A 20,552-nucleotide genomic window follows, 5' to 3' on the forward strand; every position below is an offset into this window, starting at 1 on the left:
GGGAACACATACACAAATAATTACTGCTGAGGGCAATCCAATCCTGTGTCTGTGAGTAAGAGTGGCAGGAATTTCACTGCACAGCAGAGAAAACAATATCACTCCTCCAGATGCTCTGTGTCTATAACAGCATTTTCACATTTAACCTTATATGGTCTTTCTTATGTTCTATTTGAGGTATTAAATACTTTATTACAGTGTTTTTCAGTTTAATGGCAGTGTAGGGTTTTTTTTTAATCTAAGCTTTAATCACAAAATCACCTTTATAATCTCTACCATCTCTGCCTTCTCACTCATAGCACACTGCCCAAACCATTTCCAAGACACACACATGCACTGAACAGAAAGCCACAGCCTTGCGTGCACTGTGCCATCATAAATGAGTCTTATCTTTATACAGACATGATGAGTTTACTCTCTAGGGTGAGCCAAGTCTGTTGACCTTTGCCTGGATCTTGGTCTGGGATAGGCCTGAAGCAGAAAGCCTCACGTGATGTGGTCTCCATCTTAGCAGGTGTGTCCGGGTAGAGGAGGAATCCTAAAAAGGGTGAAACGTAGACTGTTGACTCTTGTTCCCCTTTTTTAACCCACTACTTTGGAGTGATTCCAGTTAAATCAAATCAAATCAAATCACTTTTATTGTCACATCACATGTGCAGGTACATTGGTACAGCACATGTGAGTGAAATTCTTGTGTGCGAGCTTCACAAGCAACAGAGTTGTGCAAAATACAATAATGTAAACAAGCAAAACACAAGAATGGCTACATCTGAAACTAATAAATATATGTACAATATATAATAGTATATGCATTTCTGGATGTGTATACTAAATATTTTCCTACGTGTGTGTGTGTGTGTGTGTGTGTGTGTGTGTGTGTGTGTGTGTGTGTGTACACATATTTTACAAGTTTCACAGTTTCTGAAATCTTTCCAGTTAGGTCTCTTTTTCACAGCTTGTTTACTTTGCATATAAATTCTATAAAATATGCGTAATGGCAGTGACAATTAATCATTCACACAGACCTGATTTTTGTGACAACAAAACAAAGTTTTATTTCTGTCTGTTTATTTAGTGATGTGCACCGAGATTAAAGCGAGATCAGAAATAATGACGGTAATTTTGAATCCTTTTGTTATTTCTTGACTAGGACATTGTTTCTATTTCTGTTTTACTCTTTTCAGTGTTTGAACTTTCTTTCTTTTTTTCCTTTGCCACTGAGCTTTTTTTGCAAACACTAATTTAGATGATTAAAGCTGACAGTGGAGGATTTGAGAGCATAAGTAACTTTATCTGTTGCTGGTATGAAGGAGCAGCAGGACTTTACCTGCCACTGTTGGTGGTTCGCCCCTTTTTATCCTCTGGTAGCGTTTCTGTTCAAAACCATTTGACCTGCAAGACACAAATAAAATAACCCTATTAATTATGATACGACAAGCTAAAAGGCCAAAGACAATCCATTCAATTAGGCGCAAATTTAATATAGACGTGGAAAAAAATGATCACAATTTCTTTACCATTAATGTGCAAAATGACAAACTGATGTGTGTATTAAAAACATTCAATATTAAACTACAGTTCTGTCCTCAACAGTTTTCCTCTGTCACCGATGCACAAACTCTACCTGTCAACTCCCAGCGGTACCCCGGTGGAATATTGAACCGGTTTGGAGGTGGAGCAGGGCCTTTATATCGAGGTTTCTCTACAAAAACTCAAAACAAACATACAAATAAATAAAAATACAAACAGTAGCAAAAACAAAACTGCTGCTATTTAAAAGCTTCTTACAAGGATTGACCTGGTGAAATAAAATAAAGTCATAAATAAAATAAAACATATGTAATGTTAAACATCTTGTGTTTTTGTGCCACGGTCCTTTTTACGCCTGCGCATTGCAGCCATAGGATCGCCTTCTCTTTCCTGTTCTCTCAACATGCGGTCAAGATCCTCAAGTGGCTTAAGGGCTTCGCGCAGCGCTTCCTTAAGTTTCTGGTGATGCATCTGGATCTGTGCCAACCTATACATACATTTTAACATAAACCATTGAACCACTTTTATAATTTTTTATGTGGATATAATCACATAAACTGTGATATTTGAAATGATCATGCACATTTACCGTTTTCCCCACTGAGCGTATTTCTCGTCTCTTGCCGCTTTTTCACCAGCTTTCTTTTTCTGTTCATTTCTCTCTGAATTCAGATCCCTGCTTTTGCCACTTTTGTCTCTGAAAATCGTCTGAGCGTTACGCGATTCATCTGGTCAAAGGGGATGAATGGGTAAGTATGTAGAAACTTCATTATTTAATTTTAGGACTAAATAAAATACGACAATATAGATGATAAGCTGAAATGAGATGCAAAGCTGTATGAAGCTCTTCAATCAATGGGTGTAAAAAAATCTTAAGAGAGAAAAGTTGATGAAACCTTCAAGTGGCTGATTGTGTTTTTCTCTGCGTCTGTTCTCCTTTTGCTCTTTCCTTAGAATGTCCACAGAAACCAGGCCTGCCTTTCCACCAGATAGCATCCTTTGGCCCTGGTTATAAAAAAAAAAAAGACAATTGAAAAATATAACATTTGAGTGAAATCAGATTTGACATTAATCTTTGTTCCAACACAGTCTGCTTACCTGTGACTGGCCTGGCCTACGAGGTGGTGACAAATCTCCATCCGAGTCCCTTCCACTCGGTGGCTGCCCCCTGGGTGGAGACTGGTCAGAGTCTGAGCCCCGTTTAGTTTTTGAGGGCCTCCTTGGGGGAGATTGGTCGGAGTCTGAGGCGTTTCCCTTCAGGGGCCTTTTCCTCGGGGGAGACGGATCCGAGTCTGAATCATGTCTATTCTGACCCTTCTTAGCCACCGCTGACCGATGAGGATCCGGTGAGCGTTTTTTACTTAACAAGGATGAGCTGAGCTTGCTTTTGTTGGAGGCTGAATCTGACAAAGACACAGTTAATTTCTTATTTTCATTTTGTAATGCCTTTTGAACAAAAATTAAAGATTTATTATTAGATCAAGCTATGTCTTTAAAATAAATTTCAATTCAAAACTCATGTTAAATGGGTCTCTGCTTTTTACTTTTATTCATATGCCACACCAGATTCCACTTTACAATTTAAATGGATCACTCACCTTTACTTTGCATTTTTTCTGACTTTCCTGAACACTGTCTTGGTGGTGACAAGTCTGGGGAGTCATGGCGTCTTCTCCTGGGAGGAGAGACATCTGGAGAGTCATGACGTCTTCTCCTGGGAGGAGAGACATCAGGAGAGTCGTGACGTCTTCTCCTGGGAGGAGAGACATCAGGAGAGTCGTGACGTCTTCTCCTGGGAGGAGAGACATCTGGAGAGTTGTGATGTCTAGTCCTGGGAGGAGAGACATCTGGAGAGTCATGACGTCTTCTCCTGGGAGGAGAGACATCTGGAGAGTCGTGAGGTCTTCTCCTGGGAGGAGAGACATCTGGAGAGTCGTGAGGTCTAGTCCTGTGAGGAGAGACATCTGGAGAGTCGTGAGGTCTAGTCCTGTGAGGAGAGACATCAGGAGAGTCGTGACGTCTTCTCTTGGGAGGAGAGACATCTGGAGAGTTGTGATGTCTAGTCCTGGGAGGAGAGACATCTGGAGAGTCATGACGTCTTCTCCTGGGAGGAGAGACATCTGGAGAGTCGTGAGGTCTTCTCCTGGGAGGAGAGACATCTGGAGAGTCGTGAGGTCTTCTCTTGGGAGGAGAGACAACAGGAGAGTCATGACGTCTTCTCTTGGGAGGAGAGACAACAGGAGAGTCGTGACGTCTTCTCTTGGGAGGAGAGACATCTGGAGAGTCATGAGGTCTAGTCCTGGGAGGAGAGACATCTGGAGAGTCATGACGTCTTCTCCTGGGAGGAGAGACATCTGGAGAGTCGTGAGGTCTAGTCCTGGGAGGAGAGACATCTGGAGAGTCATGACGTCTTCTCTTGGGAGGAGAGACAACAGGAGAGTCGTGACGTCTTCTCTTGGGAGGAGAGACATCTGGAGAGTCATGAGGTCTAGTCCTGGGAGGAGAGACATCTGGAGAGTCATGACGTCTTCTCCTGGGAGGAGAGACATCTGGAGAGTCGTGAGGTCTAGTCCTGGGAGGAGAGACATCTGGAGAGTCATGACGTCTTCTCCTGGGAGGAGAGACATCTGGAGAGTCGTGAGGTCTAGTCCTGGGAGGAGAGACATCAGGAGAGTCATGACGTCTTCTCCTGGGAGGAGAGACATCTGGAGAGTCATGACGTCTTCTCCTGGGAGGAGAGACATCTGGAGAGTCGTGACGTCTTCTCCTGGGAGGAGAGACATCAGGAGAGTCATGACGTCTTCTCCTGGGAGGAGAGACATCTGGAGAGTCGTGACGTCTTCTCCTGGGAGGAGAGACATCTGGAGAGTCATGACGTCTTCTCCTGGGAGGAGAGACATCTGGAGAGTCGTGACGTCTTCTCCTGGGAGGAGAGACATCTGGAGAGTCATGACGTCTTCTCCTGGGAGGAGAGACATCTGGAGAGTCGTGACGTCTTCTCCTGGGAGGAGAGACATCAGGAGAGTCGTGACGTCTTGTCCTGTGAGGAGAGACATCCGGAGAGTACTTCCGACTTCTCTTTGGTGGAGAGATGTCTGGAGAGTCATGCCGGGTCTTTTTGACAGGAGAATCCTGTCCTCTTCTCTTTGAGTTAAATATCTTGTGTTTTTGTGCCACGGTCCTTTTTACGCCTGCGCATTGCAGCCATAGGATCGCCTTCTCTTTCCTGTTCTCTCAACATGCGGTCAAGATCCTCAAGTGGCTTAAGGGCTTCGCGCAGCGCTTCCTTAAGTTTCTGGTGATGCATCTGGATCTGTGCCAACCTATACATACATTTTAACATAAACCATTGAACCACTTTTATAATTTTTTATGTGGATATAATCACATTGTGATGGCTGCACTTACAGCCACACAGTGGTAATATCACCATGTTAGTATAGAGGCTTATAAGTAACATTGCATTCACATTTCTTTCTTTAAATATAGGAATTTATTTACAGAACAATAAATAACTGGTTTTGGTTTAGAATTCATTCACATATCCACATAACGCTGCATTCTAAAATAAGTGCGCACATTTTAGTTTACACTGTTATGTATGATTAATCTTTTGTTTTCTGAGTTACCTTAGTTGCAGCTGTTCCAGTCCCTTGATTAAGGAGCCAAGAGGTGGAAAAGGGGCGGAGCGAGCTTTAAAGGAAGGCTACAAATTGGTTCACGCCATAACTCGGGACCATGGGGGGGAATTGGAGTTCATTATGTTTGGTTTAGTTAGGTTTTGTGTGTTTTACCCCTTTTCCTGTTTTTGTGGGCTGATCAGCCACTATTTAAGTTTCCCCTTTGTCTCATTAAGTTAGGTCAGTTTGTTTGAGTTATCAGTTGTGTTGTTAACTTTGAGTAGAGTTTTGTTAGTTTGACCTCTTTTATGGGCCCAAGATTTTGATTCTTTTTGCATGAGTTAACAAATTATGTTTTTTGGGTTAAATAAAAAAATCATTTTTTGGACTTTAACCTGTGCCTAAGTTTCCTTCACTGCTCGGTCCATCACACACATAAACTGTGATATTTGAAATGATCATGCACATTTACCGTTTTCCCCACTGAGCGTATTTCTCGTCTCTTGCCGCTTTTTCACCAGCTTTCTTTTTCTGTTCATTTCTCTCTGAATCCAGATCCCTGCTTTTGCCACTTTTGTCTCTGAAAATCGTCTGAGCCTTACGCGATTCATCTGGTCAAAGGGGATGAATGGGTAAGTATGTAGAAACTTCATTATTTAATTTTAGGACTAAATAAAATACGACAATATAGATGATAAGCTGAAATGAGATGCAAAGCTGTATGAAGCTCTTCAATCAATGGGTGTAAAAAAATCTTAAGAGAGAAAAGTTGATGAAACCTTCAAGTGGCTGATTGTGTTTTTCTCTGCGTCTGTTCTCCTTTTGCTCTTTCCTTAAAATGTCCACAGAAACCAGGCCTGCCTTTCCACCAGATAGCATCCTTTGGCCCTGGTTATAAAAAAAAAAAAGACAATTGAAAAATATAACATTTGAGTGAAATCAGATTTGACATTAATCTTTGTTCCAACACAGTCTGCTTACCTGTGACTGGCCTGGCCTACGAGGTGGTGACAAATCTCCATCCGAGTCCCTTCCACTCGGTGGCTGCCCCCTGGGTGGAGACTGGTCAGAGTCTGAGCCCCGTTTAGTTTTTGAGGGCCTCCTTGGGGGAGATTGGTCGGAGTCTGAGGCGTTTCCCTTCAGGGGCCTTTTCCTCGGGGGAGACGGATCCGAGTCTGAATCATGTCTATTCTGACCCTTCTTAGCCACCGCTGACCGATGAGGATCCGGTGAGCGTTTTTTACTTAACAAGGATGAGCTGAGCTTGCTTTTGTTGGAGGCTGAATCTGACAAAGACACAGTTAATTTGTTAATTTTCATTTTGTAATGCCTTTTGGACAAAAATTAAAGATTTATTATTAGATCAAGCTATGTCTTTAAAATAAATTTCAATTCAAAACTCATGTTAAATGGGTCTCTGCTTTTTACTTTTATTCATATGCCACACCAGATTCCACTTTACAATTTAAATGGATCACTGACCTTTACTTTGCATTTTTTCTGACTTTCCTGAACACTGTCTTGGTGGTGACAAGTCTGGGGAGTCATGGCGTCTTCTCCTGGGAGGAGAGACATCTGGAGAGTCGTGACGTCTTCTCTTGGGAGGAGAGACATCTGGAGAGTCATGACGTCTTCTCCTGGGAGGAGAGACATCAGGAGAGTCGTGACGTCTTCTCTTGGGAGGAGAGACATCTGGAGAGTTGTGACGTCTTCTCCTGGGAGGAGAGACATCTGGAGAGTCATGACGTCTTCTCCTGGGAGGAGAGACATCTGGAGAGTCATGACGTCTTCTCCTGGGAGGAGAGACATCAGGAGAGTCGTGACGTCTTCTCTTGGGAGGAGAGACATCTGGAGAGTTGTGATGTCTAGTCCTGGGAGGAGAGACATCTGGAGAGTCATGACGTCTTCTCCTGGGAGGAGAGACATCTGGAGAGTCGTGAGGTCTAGTCCTGTGAGGAGAGACATCAGGAGAGTCGTGACGTCTTCTCCTGGGAGGAGAGACATCTGGAGAGTCGTGAGGTCTAGTCCTGTGAGGAGAGACATCTGGAGAGTCATGACGTCTTCTCTTGGGAGGAGAGACAACAGGAGAGTCGTGACGTCTTCTCTTGGGAGGAGAGACATCTGGAGAGTCATGAGGTCTAGTCCTGGGAGGAGAGACATCTGGAGAGTCATGACGTCTTCTCCTGGGAGGAGAGACATCTGGAGAGTCGTGAGGTCTAGTCCTGGGAGGAGAGACATCTGGAGAGTCATGACGTCTTCTCCTGGGAGGAGAGACATCTGGAGAGTCGTGAGGTCTAGTCCTGGGAGGAGAGACATCAGGAGAGTCATGACGTCTTCTCCTGGGAGGAGAGACATCTGGAGAGTCGTGAGGTCTAGTCCTGGGAGGAGAGACATCTGGAGAGTCATGACGTCTTCTCCTGGGAGGAGAGACATCTGGAGAGTCGTGAGGTCTAGTCCTGGGAGGAGAGACATCAGGAGAGTCGTGACGTCTTGTCCTGTGAGGAGAGACATCCGGAGAGTACTTCCGACTTCTCTTTGGTGGAGAGATGTCTGGAGAGTCATGCCGGGTCTTTTTGACAGGAGAATCCTGTCCTCTTCTCTTTGAGTTAAATATCTTGTGTTTTTGTGCCACGGTCCTTTTTACGCCTGCACATTGCAGCCATAGGATCGCCTTCTCTTTCCTGTTCTCTCAACATGCGGTCAAGATCCTCAAGTGGCTTAAGGGCTTCGCGCAGCGCTTCCTTAAGTTTCTGGTGATGCATCTGGATCTGTGCCAACCTATACATACATTTTAACATAAACCATTGAACCACTTTTATAATTTTTTATGTGGATATAATCACATAAACTGTGATATTTGAAATGATCATGCACATTTACCCTTTTCCCCACTGAGCGTATTTCTCGTCTCTTGCCGCTTTTTCACCAGCTTTCTTTTTCTGTTCATTTCTCTCTGAATCCAGATCCCTCCTTTTGCCACTTTTGTCTCTGAAAATCGTCTGAGCCTTACGCGATTCATCTGGTCAAAGGGGATGAATGGGTAAGTATGTAGAAACTTCATTATTTAATTTTAGGACTAAATAAAATACGACAATATAGATGATAAGCTGAAATGAGATGCAAAGCTGTATGAAGCTCTTCAATCAATGGGTGTAAAAAAATCTTAAGAGAGAAAAGTTGATGAAACCTTCAAGTGGCTGATTGTGTTTTTCTCTGCGTCTGTTCTCCTTTTGCTCTTTCCTTAAAATGTCCACAGAAACCAGGCCTGCCTTTCCACCAGATAGCATCCTTTGGCCCTGGTTATAAAAAAAAAAAAGACAATTGAAAAATATAACATTTGAGTGAAATCGGATTTGACATTAATCTTTGTTCCAACACAGTCTGCTTACCTGTGACTGGCCTGGCCTACGAGGTGGTGACAAATCTCCATCCGAGTCCCTTCCACTCGGTGGCTGCCCCCTGGGTGGAGACTGGTCAGAGTCTGAGCCCCGTTTAGTTTTTGAGGGCCTCCTTGGGGGAGATTGGTCGGAGTCTGAGGCGTTTCCCTTCAGGGGCCTTTTCCTCGGGGGAGACGGATCCGAGTCTGAATCATGTCTATTCTGACCCTTCTTAGCCACCGCTGACCGATGAGGATCCGGTGAGCGTTTTTTACTTAACAAGGATGAGCTGAGCTTGCTTTTGTTGGAGGCTGAATCTGACAAAGACACAGTTAATTTGTTAATTTTCATTTTGTAATGCCTTTTGGACAAAAATTAAAGATTTATTATTAGATCAAGCTATGTCTTTAAAATAAATTTCAATTCAAAACTCATGTTAAATGGGTCTCTGCTTTTTACTTTTATTCATATGCCACACCAGATTCCACTTTACAATTTAAATGGATCACTCACCTTTACTTTGCATTTTTTCTGACTTTCCTGAACACTGTCTTGGTGGTGACAAGTCTGGGGAGTCATGGCGTCTTCTCCTGGGAGGAGAGACATCTGGAGAGTCGTGACGTCTTCTCTTGGGAGGAGAGACATCTGGAGAGTCATGACGTCTTCTCCTGGGAGGAGAGACATCAGGAGAGTCGTGACGTCTTCTCTTGGGAGGAGAGACATCTGGAGAGTTGTGATGTCTAGTCCTGGGAGGAGAGACATCTGGAGAGTCATGACGTCTTCTCCTGGGAGGAGAGACATCTGGAGAGTCGTGAGGTCTAGTCCTGTGAGGAGAGACATCAGGAGAGTCGTGACGTCTTCTCCTGGGAGGAGAGACATCTGGAGAGTCGTGAGGTCTAGTCCTGTGAGGAGAGACATCTGGAGAGTCATGACGTCTTCTCTTGGGAGGAGAGACAACAGGAGAGTCGTGACGTCTTCTCTTGGGAGGAGAGACATCTGGAGAGTCATGAGGTCTAGTCCTGGGAGGAGAGACATCTGGAGAGTCATGACGTCTTCTCCTGGGAGGAGAGACATCTGGAGAGTCGTGAGGTCTAGTCCTGGGAGGAGAGACATCTGGAGAGTCATGACGTCTTCTCCTGGGAGGAGAGACATCTGGAGAGTCGTGAGGTCTAGTCCTGGGAGGAGAGACATCAGGAGAGTCATGACGTCTTCTCCTGGGAGGAGAGACATCTGGAGAGTCGTGAGGTCTAGTCCTGGGAGGAGAGACATCAGGAGAGTCGTGACGTCTTGTCCTGTGAGGAGAGACATCCGGAGAGTACTTCCGACTTCTCTTTGGTGGAGAGATGTCTGGAGAGTCATGCCGGGTCTTTTTGACAGGAGAATCCTGTCCTCTTCTCTTTGAGTTAAATATCTTGTGTTTTTGTGCCACGGTCCTTTTTACGCCTGCGCATTGCAGCCATAGGATCGCCTTCTCTTTCCTGTTCTCTCAACATGCGGTCAAGATCCTCAAGTGGCTTAAGGGCTTCGCGCAGCGCTTCCTTAAGTTTCTGGTGATGCATCTGGATCTGTGCCAACCTATACATACATTTTAACATAAACCATTGAACCACTTTTATAATTTTTTATGTGGATATAATCACATAAACTGTGATATTTGAAATGATCATGCACATTTACCCTTTTCCCCACTGAGCGTATTTCTCGTCTCTTGCCGCTTTTTCACCAGCTTTCTTTTTCTGTTCATTTCTCTCTGAATCCAGATCCCTCCTTTTGCCACTTTTGTCTCTGAAAATCGTCTGAGCCTTACGCGATTCATCTGGTCAAAGGGGATGAATGGGTAAGTATGTAGAAACTTCATTATTTAATTTTAGGACTAAATAAAATACGACAATATAGATGATAAGCTGAAATGAGATGCAAAGCTGTATGAAGCTCTTCAATCAATGGGTGTAAAAAAATCTTAAGAGAGAAAAGTTGATGAAACCTTCAAGTGGCTGATTGTGTTTTTCTCTGCGTCTGTTCTCCTTTTGCTCTTTCCTTAAAATGTCCACAGAAACCAGGCCTGCCTTTCCACCAGATAGCATCCTTTGGCCCTGGTTATAAAAAAAAAAAAGACAATTGAAAAATATAACATTTGAGTGAAATCGGATTTGACATTAATCTTTGTTCCAACACAGTCTGCTTACCTGTGACTGGCCTGGCCTACGAGGCGGTGACAAATCTCCATCCGAGTCCCTTCCACTCGGTGGCTGCCCCCTGGGTGGAGACTGGTCAGAGTCTGAGCCCCGTTTAGTTTTTGAGGGCCTCCTTGGGGGAGATTGGTCGGAGTCTGAGGCGTTTCCCTTCAGGGGCCTTTTCCTCGGGGGAGACGGATCCGAGTCTGAATCATGTCTATTCTGACCCTTCTTAGCCACCGCTGACCGATGAGGATCCGGTGAGCGTTTTTTACTTAACAAGGATGAGCTGAGCTTGCTTTTGTTGGAGGCTGAATCTGACAAAGACACAGTTAATTTGTTAATTTTCATTTTGTAATGCCTTTTGGACAAAAATTAAAGATTTATTATTAGATCAAGCTATGTCTTTAAAATAAATTTCAATTCAAAACTCATGTTAAATGGGTCTCTGCTTTTTACTTTTATTCATATGCCACACCAGATTCCACTTTACAATTTAAATGGATCACTCACCTTTACTTTGCATTTTTTCTGACTTTCCTGAACACTGTCTTGGTGGTGACAAGTCTGGGGAGTCATGGCGTCTTCTCCTGGGAGGAGAGACATCTGGAGAGTCGTGACGTCTTCTCTTGGGAGGAGAGACATCTGGAGAGTCATGACGTCTTCTCCTGGGAGGAGAGACATCAGGAGAGTCGTGACGTCTTCTCTTGGGAGGAGAGACATCTGGAGAGTTGTGATGTCTAGTCCTGGGAGGAGAGACATCTGGAGAGTCATGACGTCTTCTCCTGGGAGGAGAGACATCTGGAGAGTCGTGAGGTCTAGTCCTGTGAGGAGAGACATCAGGAGAGTCGTGACGTCTTCTCCTGGGAGGAGAGACATCTGGAGAGTCGTGAGGTCTAGTCCTGTGAGGAGAGACATCTGGAGAGTCATGACGTCTTCTCTTGGGAGGAGAGACAACAGGAGAGTCGTGACGTCTTCTCTTGGGAGGAGAGACATCTGGAGAGTCATGAGGTCTAGTCCTGGGAGGAGAGACATCTGGAGAGTCATGACGTCTTCTCCTGGGAGGAGAGACATCTGGAGAGTCGTGAGGTCTAGTCCTGGGAGGAGAGACATCTGGAGAGTCATGACGTCTTCTCCTGGGAGGAGAGACATCTGGAGAGTCGTGAGGTCTAGTCCTGGGAGGAGAGACATCTGGAGAGTCGTGGCGTCTTCTCTTGGGAGGAGAGACATCTGGAGAGTCGTGAGGTCTAGTCCTGGGAGGAGAGACATCTGGAGAGTCATGACGTCTTCTCCTGGGAGGAGAGACATCTGGAGAGTCGTGAGGTCTAGTCCTGGGAGGAGAGACATCAGGAGAGTCGTGACGTCTTGTCCTGTGAGGAGAGACATCCGGAGAGTACTTCCGACTTCTCTTTGGTGGAGAGATGTCTGGAGAGTCATGCCGGGTCTTTTTGACAGGAGAATCCTGTCCTCTTCTCTTTGAAGACAACTCGGGTGAGTCATGTCGACCTCTGCTTAATGAGCCAGCCTCTGTATTTTGATGTTCTTTTCCATTTCCTTCCTCTGTGTCATCATTTTGATCCACTTTTAGGAGAGGAAGTAAAACTATAGTAAACAACAGTCTTAACTTAATATTGCACAAATCCCCTCCTACTTCTGTGACTTCTTATTTACCTCCAATTGCTTTCCATCTGTTGCTGGTCCTAAAAACTTCCATCTGTTTCACTTCCTCAGGTCGATCATCAATCACCTCAGCAATCTGAACAGTTAACAAGAGATTAAGTTTTAAAACAGAACTTGTTGACATAACAAAATTACCCAAACTACAAGCATACCCATTTAATACAATAGATTAGATTTCAGCATTAAGTAAATGGCCTGTATTTGTATAGCGCTTTACTTAGTCCCTAAGGACCCCAAAGCACTTTACACGTTCAGTCATCCACCCATTCACACACACTGGTGATGGCAAGCTAAATTGTAGCCACAGCCGCCCTGAGGCGCACTGACAGAGGCGAGGCTGCCGGTGTTCCAGATCTACTGGCGTTTAGATCAACTGGCGTTAGTCGAACAGATGTGTGGCAGACTTCCGTTTCAGGAGCTGCTACCTACAGACTAGCAAAAAAACGCCAAATGTGTCATCTGTGACACTTGTGAGGTTATCTCAAACACACTCCGTCAGTCTTGATGCTGTTGAACAACAAAATGTTTAAAAATGTGGCGAGTTTACCTAGGGTTATCCTCATGCGCGACGCGATCGCGAAAACAGCAAACAATTAACACCATGCCGATGTTGTTCACAGGACAACAAGAGTAAACGATCGGGAGACTCTTGTTGTCGTTATCGTTCCCCTCACACGGTTTGTTTCTCCGAATTCAGCGTTTTTGCTTCACAACTAAAGCGAGCAGTTTACTTTGTGTGCACTAACATGGACTCGAGTCAACCAGTGCCACCACTGGCCAAGTGCCACAGCCTACAGCCAGATCAACTTGTGACACACATCTGCAGCACGTCTGAATTCGTTTCATGCACAATACATTTGTACCTTTCAATTGTGTCTGTTTGTGCGTCATGCAAATAAACCTTTGAAATGAATGAAATGACACTAATATTTCACTAGTTTTGTAACATCACATGTCGTTACCGTAGTCTGTGTCTTTTCTCTGCGAACAAACATTTTAGAGTTGGTTGTTATATACAGTCTGTATAAGTGTGGTTAATCTAATAAACATTTGTAAGGAGATGGCAGTTACTGTGAATGTACAGCAGTTACACAGTGATTAGTAATAAACAGTCAGACAATGACCCTGACTTTCTCATTCAGTCTTGTAGATTGAATGCACCTTCTGTGGAAAGTGGTACCACACAGTGTGTGTGGACTTCCCCTGTGCAGAAGGCGACTACAAATGTTGTGCATGTTAAATAAACAGAAAAAAGTGATCCCTGTTGTCTTTGCTTACTGATTGTTTTCAGTGTTGACAAGCCACATTGCTGCCATTGCATCTTTCAACATGTTTGTGGGTAGATTTGGATGTACCAGGGGTAAGTGCAGCCACTCAGCCTCTACTCAATGTCATCATAGCAAGTTAATCTAGTAGTGGGCTATGGTATTTGGCCACAGGTGGCAGCAGTGGACTGACCTCCATTTGAAACTGCTCCAGCTGCTGTGTGATAGTGGATCTGCTACAAATTGAAGATCATATGGAAGTTTTGGAAATTAACCCTTGTATTATGTTGAAAAACAAAAAAGTGACATTGATTTTGTTGCGGGTCATTTTGACCCATACTGTGTAAATCCACTCAGAATTGTCAAGAAACTGCAATAAAACAATAGCACCTTTATTTTCCATCAGATAAACATGTAGAACACAGACATACAACAGTGACTTTCCATAACTATTTTAGGAACAATTTGGTTTTTCGTTCTTACAAACACGTATTTTGAACTTGCCCAACGTTCTCAGTTTTTCAATGCTCAACATTTTCGATTTTGTCCACATGATGGACAGAATGTAACTGTGTGCTTTCTGCAGATGTACTTCTTGTATTTCTCACAAAAAGTGCTTGTTTTCAAACAGGAATCTTCCTAACTAAGATTTAAAACAAAAGATTTCTACGTCTCCTCCAGTCTCACAAACAGAACCAATCGACACACCTGAGTCACTGACTTTCTTATATCCACTCACTCTCACTGGCTCTGTTTATTACTAATCACTGTGTAACTGCTGTAAATTCACAGTAACTGCCATCTCCTTACAAATCTTCATTGGATTAACCACACTTATACAGACTGTATATAACTACCAACTCTCCAGCCATGTTGATGGATTGCCTATATTGGCTGGAAATATTAATTTCCAGAGAAAGGACACAGACAGACGATGCTTACAGGATGTGATGTGACAACACTAATGAAATATTGACGTGTCATATTTGTCCAAGGCGTATTTCATTGTTATGGAAAAAGAGAATATTAAAATCATGATGACCAATTGGAGCAGTGATTTCTATGACTTTGTGTATATAATTTGGAATTTTGTACAAATGTAGGCCAATAAGGAATATATGATATCATTTCATTCTTTTCAAACAGACACAATTGAAAGGTACAAATGTATTTTGCATGAAACACTGGGTTTAACAAAAACAACAACATTATCAGTACCCTCAGGTGAGGAAGTACCTTGTTCATGTGTGGTGGCAGCTGGGGACCTATGAAGCCAACACTGTTGTGAGGCATGGTGGCGATGGTGCCTGGGCTCACCACTGGCTGGGGAGATGCCTGACCAGATACGCCAGCGTTATGGTTCAAGTGGCTGTAGTCCCCAGTTTTTCCCACATCTGTGCACCTGATGACATGGAAAAAAGAATATTAACCATGACAAAGCATCAACATTATAACATTAGGTTATAATAATACATTTTCTACAAGAAAAGTGAGAATAAACATGTCTACATTATTAAATAATGATGGGAAAAGTTCTACTGAAGGAATAAGCCTAGAATGTTTAAAAATACCGATGTTTACTCACTTGATGTAGAAGAGGACATAGGCCTGCTGGTTGAGAACAGTGCTAATGTCACTGACTGACACGGACGAGTCATTCATCTGAAACCACTGCTCATTGCTGGCCTGTGAGACAGAATGAGAGAGATGTGACACAGCAGATTCAGTTTCTGAATTGAATTTGAGCTAAAAAGAAGAATCTTATGGTTATATAGGGGTCTTTTTTTTCTTTCTTTCAATGCATACAAAGTAGTTTTCTGCTGAAATGTGTTGTTTATGGTGTTTGTTTGTTTGTACTACGCAACAGCAGCATTCAAACAGATTCGGGCACAGCCAGTACCTTAATATAGCAGAAATAGTGTCCAGTATGACAACTCAATCCAGAGTGAACCAGCACAGCATACAGCCTGTAGAGCTGGGGCTCCCCGTGGGACTGCGACATGAAGGGCCGCAGATCCAGATGCTCCAAATACTTCACATCCTGATGACCACCAAACAAAAAAATTCAAACATTACATGCAAATATCCTGTTTTATAATAAAACAAAGCATCTGTCATGTATCTTTATGACTTAAGCAGACACTATTGGCCATTTGCCTTTGTGATTTTGCCTCCACTGAAGTCTGCAAAGCGTTTGAGTGAGATGGTGAGCACATTGGCGCTGCGATGGATTGTAAATCTTTTTGAGGCCATTACCATTTTGTTGCACCTGAAGGAAACAAACATTCAGCTTGTTGACAAAAATCACACCTAAACACTAAAACTCATCATGGTTTGGCATCTCTTTGACTTACTTGGTGCATTTATAAGCATTTTCACCACCCAGCTGTTCTGGCTTGACAAACTGCTCCAGAGCTTTGGAGACATTTGGAGCAGTCTATATGAACAGAGAGAGAGAGGAAAAACCTCACACTCCATAATGCAGAGAATACATAGTAGCAACGTCACTTTGAATGTTGTCCAATTACCTTAATTTCCAGAGTGACATCCAGAAAAGGGTCAAATGTATCTGAGACAGCTTTGCAGTTTAAACATTTAACTGAAACAGAAATCAGTGCTATGAGTATCACACAAGCTGTAAGACATAAAAAGACAAATAAAAGAAAAATAAATCAAACCTTAAAAAACAGTGACTTACCTCTGGATCTTAGGTACCCGCCAAACACTTGATGGATGAAAGAGGTTGCCTGCGTTTGCCTGTCCAATCTATAATAAAAAGATAAAGCACAAAAGTTAACTAATAAGGACAGTGCAACAGTTAACTGACTGACCATTTATTTTTTAGCATTTTGGAACCAGACAATCACTTTACAGTATTCAAGTAGCAGAAAAGACAATAGGAGGAATTGGAGCACGATTAATTACTTAAGAGGCCATCTGCTGCTACACGGGAAGAATTGATTTGATGAGAATTGACACTTTAGGTTCTTAAAAAAATAAATGAATTAATAAATTATTTTTAGGAGTCTAACAAGAAGCACAACACTCAGCCCAGTGCATCTGTTAAACGTGTAGTTTTGGTTAAATGTGCACATAGACTTCGAAGCTCTATAGTAACACATAGAAAAACCTGGATTTTCTGAATTTTGCTGCTGCAATAATAGCACTAATGCCATTAGGGTGAATAAGAGATGACCTGAGGGGTTGAGTGCTCCTGCTCACACTGCTTACCCTGTTGCCTCAGAAGAAATCTATACTAGACACTAAGTCTGGCAGCTCTCTGCCATAATCCCAGACACCTGTTTTACTACACGTTTAAGCCGCTTCTGATCTTTTCAAGCCCTGTTACCAAAACAAGCTACCACACCCAGTGTAAGAATACTTTCTGTGTTGGAGCAGTCAAGTTCATTAAAAAACTTGATATAATAATGAGGTATTATATCAAGTGGCTTGCCTAGTATGTAAACTGAGGTGTCAGTCAGGCAAGAGACTGAGGAATCTGCATTTCTGAAAAATACTCTCAGCAATTGAAGCATTAATAGTTAAAAGGAACTAGTATAAACTGCACTTCCTGAAAAACAGGATAAAGGATTTATTTCATATTCTCCTACTGTCACGGTGTTACCTCTACGTAGCTAATTATGGATCTTACTACATAATAAAGTGCAAACACTGTCAAGCCCAAGTAAAAATATTTTTGTGTGTTTAACTTGTTTAGAATGCATGCAATGTAAAATGACACTCACTTGGTTCCAGGTAAGCAGGACCTTTGCATAGCATCCACTGTGCACCGCAGGAATTCATGAGCATCTTCCTGGCTTCCATAGCGGAAGTGGTTTGCAATCCCTGTGTGAGGGGAACGAGGAAAAACAGAACCAAAAAACAAAGCAGGAGGTGAATTATTGTAAAGGATACCACAGTTAAATGCAAGTTTACACTTATTTAAAAACAGAATTCAAAATCCCTCCAGATTATTTCCCTCCAAAATTACAAAAGGTAAACAGTCACACAGCGCCTCCTATCATTAAAATATAGGTAAACACTTTGCACAGAGCACAGCAACAACAGTCATCTACTTACACCCAAGCTCATTGAGTACACCAATGGGCTTAATGACATTCCCAGAGTTGGTAAAAACCTGAATGATGTGGTTTTGCATGGTACACATCATACAGAACCCTGGCTCATGACCTGCAGCAGAGACAGAGACAAAATACTGAGTGAGTAAGGAGTGATACAATGTGAGAATCAGCGCAGGACTGCGTAACACCACTGTTGGTGAAATAAACTTACATGTTTTGGAGTGCTCCCGCGTCAGCATGTAGTTTGCTAAAGGAGGGGTGTAGCTGAGACACTGCAGGGCTGAGTTGAGGAAGCAGGTGTTCCCCATGTTCTGGAGGCCTGCACCAATGAGGTGAACCTGGGCCCAATTTAGGCTGAGCCGATCTGGTGAGAACAGCACCTTCTGGGGCAAGTCAATTCCATCGCCACTGTTGATCACTGACACACAGAGCCACAATTATTACTAAAAATCTGTTTCAATACATTTTAAAAAGGAGATAATTTAATGCCACCTTACTTATACAACCACACACTGGCACATGGCAAAGTCATGTCAGGACATCACAGTAATAGCTACAACTATTAACAGTTATATAATGTGATTCTGGCCACTGTGAAAAACTCCTAAACAGCCTCAGGAAGAAAGATAGGACAATTTGCCTTCTCCTTTGTTTCTGCTAAACAAGTTGGGCTGCCGGTCTTTATATAAAAACAGCAATTGCATCACGAGCTGAAGTGACTGATCATGCAAAGCTGGATGCATTACATAACTGGATGAATGAACGGAGAAGGGAAGCAGCAACACAACACCCACAAAAGCAGTTGTCAAACTTGTGTGAAAGCAGAAGCAAAAAGATTAGCTGTACGTTACTAAAACCAATTCTGACAAATATGGGTAAATAATGGCTAAAAAGTGTGGTTCCATATTTGCTAAAACTGGTTGGAAAACTATTCTGTCTGACAATAAAAATCTTCAAACAGCTTAAAAAGACATTTTGAAAAAAAGCCAGGCTTTGCTCTGACCTTGGTCCTTGGGCTGGTCCTCAGAGGAGGGTGTACTCTGAGGACCAGCCCCTTGGTCCTTGGGCTGGTCCTCAGAGGAGGGTGTACTCTGAGGACCAGCCCCTTGGTCCTTGGGCTGGTCCTCAGAGGAGGGTGTACTGTTGTACACAGCAGCTCCAGGTCCGAGTCCGGCTGACTCGTGGTCAGACTTTTCTGAAGATCTGTCAACTATGGTCATTGTTCATAGCTGCATTAGGAACATAGACACATACGTTTATGAACTGAAAACAAAACAAAACAAAAAAAACAACAACAACTCATTGTTATTTTGGAAAAAGGGAAAGGGAAAGAAAACTTAAATACTACATCAATCCTACACTGGTTAGGTAGCAGTACAGTGAGTTTGGGCAACAACAACTAAATACAAAAGCCACATTAACAGATTATACCCAATTTCGCTGTGCAAAAAACTGCACAATGACAATAAAAAGCTCTAAGTCTCTTATAGCTTATAGTTAAATAACGCTATATTAAACACTGCCCTCATACCATCGCCTAAACTTTCAGCAAACAAGTATCAGAAATTGTGTTAGATTGGATGATTTGTTTACATTCAAAAACAGACTAGCATAAGTGAGAGCCAAATATTAGTTTTTGACCGTTTGTTTTTATTTGAATCATCTTGTCAGATTCCTTTTAAATAACAAACACCAGTAGACAAGAGTAACTTTCGACATCTAATTTAACTCTGTCCAACTAACAAACTTAAAATATCGACAAAAATTAGTGTTTAGAAAACTCAAGAGGGGAAATGCCAGATAACCCACTCGACCGAGGAAATTTCCAAGTCGGAAGCACGTTTACAACAGAAGCAGCTGTTCTCTCCCACCTGCTCTTACAGAGTGGCTCACATTGGCTAAATGACGGCTGCTAGGCCTTTAACACGCAGCGTCGCAAAACCTCAAGAAAACACACAAAAAACCCTGATCATATCAGACGGAGAGCAAGTTGAGAGCTTACCAGTCTTGTCCAAATCCGAGATGGAATGACGCGCACTTAAAGAAGATGCAAAAACCATGGAAACCACATAAACATATTTGTACATTAACATAAAGCTGTTGTACACACACACACACATATGAAGAGAGAGAGAGAGTATGCATAGTATGCAAACGGCTACCAAACAGCCATCATAATTCGTCATACAATGAGAACAGAACAAATCAACAATTGACAATGACTAATTAATATTAAAATCTGTAATATAATATATTGTTTGGAGTTTAGTCCGTTACTGTTACTATTTTTACCATTTCTTCTTGGAGCAACTGTAATCCACATAATTTCCTTAGGGATTAATAAAGTATTTTGATTCTGATTGTTTCAGGATGACCTGCCATTATCCAATGACACATCTGCTTACCTGTATCTTTTGCTCGTTTCTCCTCCTCTTCTTTTCTCTTTTTTCTAAACTGAGGACCTGATGGCTTTGAACTTTTCTTGTCCATCTTCCATTGGTTTTAATTTTGCACTGCAGTATGAACACCCATCCCTCAACCCAAGGATCACCACAACATGATCTAACACACCTTTCACAGATTCACTTTGTCTAGGGTGCATTTCTGAGATTTCACACAACCCAGGATTCAAATCATGAATACATAATGGGCTTGGATTTACATCATTATGAATGAAATGCGCTCTATTTGGAAGCAGCCGCCCCCTCCTCCCCTTTCGGTTGTGTGTGAGACTTTAAATCATCAAACTGTAAATTTTAAATTGTTATTGATCCCTTTATCCCTAGTCCTAAAGTGTATATTTATTTTCTTACTCTTCTTATAT

General features: G+C 42.6%; 4 protein-coding genes across 6 annotated transcripts in view; all 4 read right to left on the minus strand.

Annotated features, from left to right (window-relative positions):
• LOC146624171 (kinesin-like protein KIF1B) overlaps positions 1-20,552 on the minus strand; it is a 76,339-nt gene that overhangs the window by 48,342 nt on the left and 7,445 nt on the right. The window lies entirely within an intron of this gene.
• Positions 1,846-4,680, minus strand: LOC146624178 (uncharacterized; the record flags this gene model as incomplete). The annotated part of the gene is made up of 6 exons (XM_085364823.1): positions 1,846-2,017; positions 2,120-2,258; positions 2,427-2,535; positions 2,629-2,933; positions 3,129-3,508; positions 3,860-4,680. Coding segments are annotated over 6 exons (1,926 nt in total), but the record flags the coding sequence as incomplete, so codon positions are not given.
• On the minus strand, positions 4,682-7,712 carry LOC146624179 (uncharacterized). The gene is made up of 6 exons (XM_085364824.1): positions 7,621-7,712; positions 6,633-7,450; positions 6,132-6,361; positions 5,930-6,038; positions 5,623-5,761; positions 4,682-4,853 (listed from the first exon to the last, which is right to left on the minus strand). The coding sequence occupies exons 1-6, from the start codon at positions 7,710-7,712 to the stop codon at positions 4,682-4,684; spliced, it is 1,560 nt and encodes a 519-aa protein (XP_085220950.1).
• On the minus strand, positions 7,757-18,948 carry LOC146624180 (uncharacterized). Of its 3 annotated transcripts, XM_085364488.1 has the most exons (18): positions 18,732-18,948; positions 17,940-18,146; positions 17,727-17,837; positions 17,393-17,492; positions 16,345-16,412; positions 16,175-16,245; positions 16,001-16,083; positions 15,804-15,915; positions 15,547-15,687; positions 15,232-15,332; positions 14,883-15,048; positions 12,373-12,457; positions 11,724-12,282; positions 9,041-9,822; positions 8,540-8,844; positions 8,338-8,446; positions 8,031-8,169; positions 7,757-7,928 (listed from the first exon to the last, which is right to left on the minus strand). In XM_085364488.1, the coding sequence occupies exons 1-18, from the start codon at positions 18,946-18,948 to the stop codon at positions 7,757-7,759; spliced, it is 3,528 nt and encodes a 1,175-aa protein (XP_085220614.1). The 3 variants fall into 3 exon arrangements, with proteins under 3 accessions (XP_085220614.1, XP_085220615.1, XP_085220616.1); XM_085364489.1 differs by lacking the exons at positions 7,757-7,928; positions 8,031-8,169; positions 8,338-8,446; positions 8,540-8,844; positions 9,041-9,822 and adding exons at positions 9,931-10,102; positions 10,205-10,343; positions 10,512-10,620; positions 10,714-11,018 and having other exon boundaries at positions 11,215-12,282; XM_085364490.1 differs by lacking the exons at positions 7,757-7,928; positions 8,031-8,169; positions 8,338-8,446; positions 8,540-8,844; positions 9,041-9,822 and adding an exon at positions 10,684-11,018 and having other exon boundaries at positions 11,215-11,914; positions 12,008-12,282.

This window comes from Diplotaxodon limnothrissa, linkage group LG10 (genome assembly GCF_057381915.1).
Source record: "Diplotaxodon limnothrissa isolate DT_005_m linkage group LG10, D_limnothrissa_male_GT1.1, whole genome shotgun sequence".
Lineage (NCBI taxonomy): Eukaryota > Metazoa > Chordata > Actinopteri > Cichliformes > Cichlidae > Diplotaxodon > Diplotaxodon limnothrissa.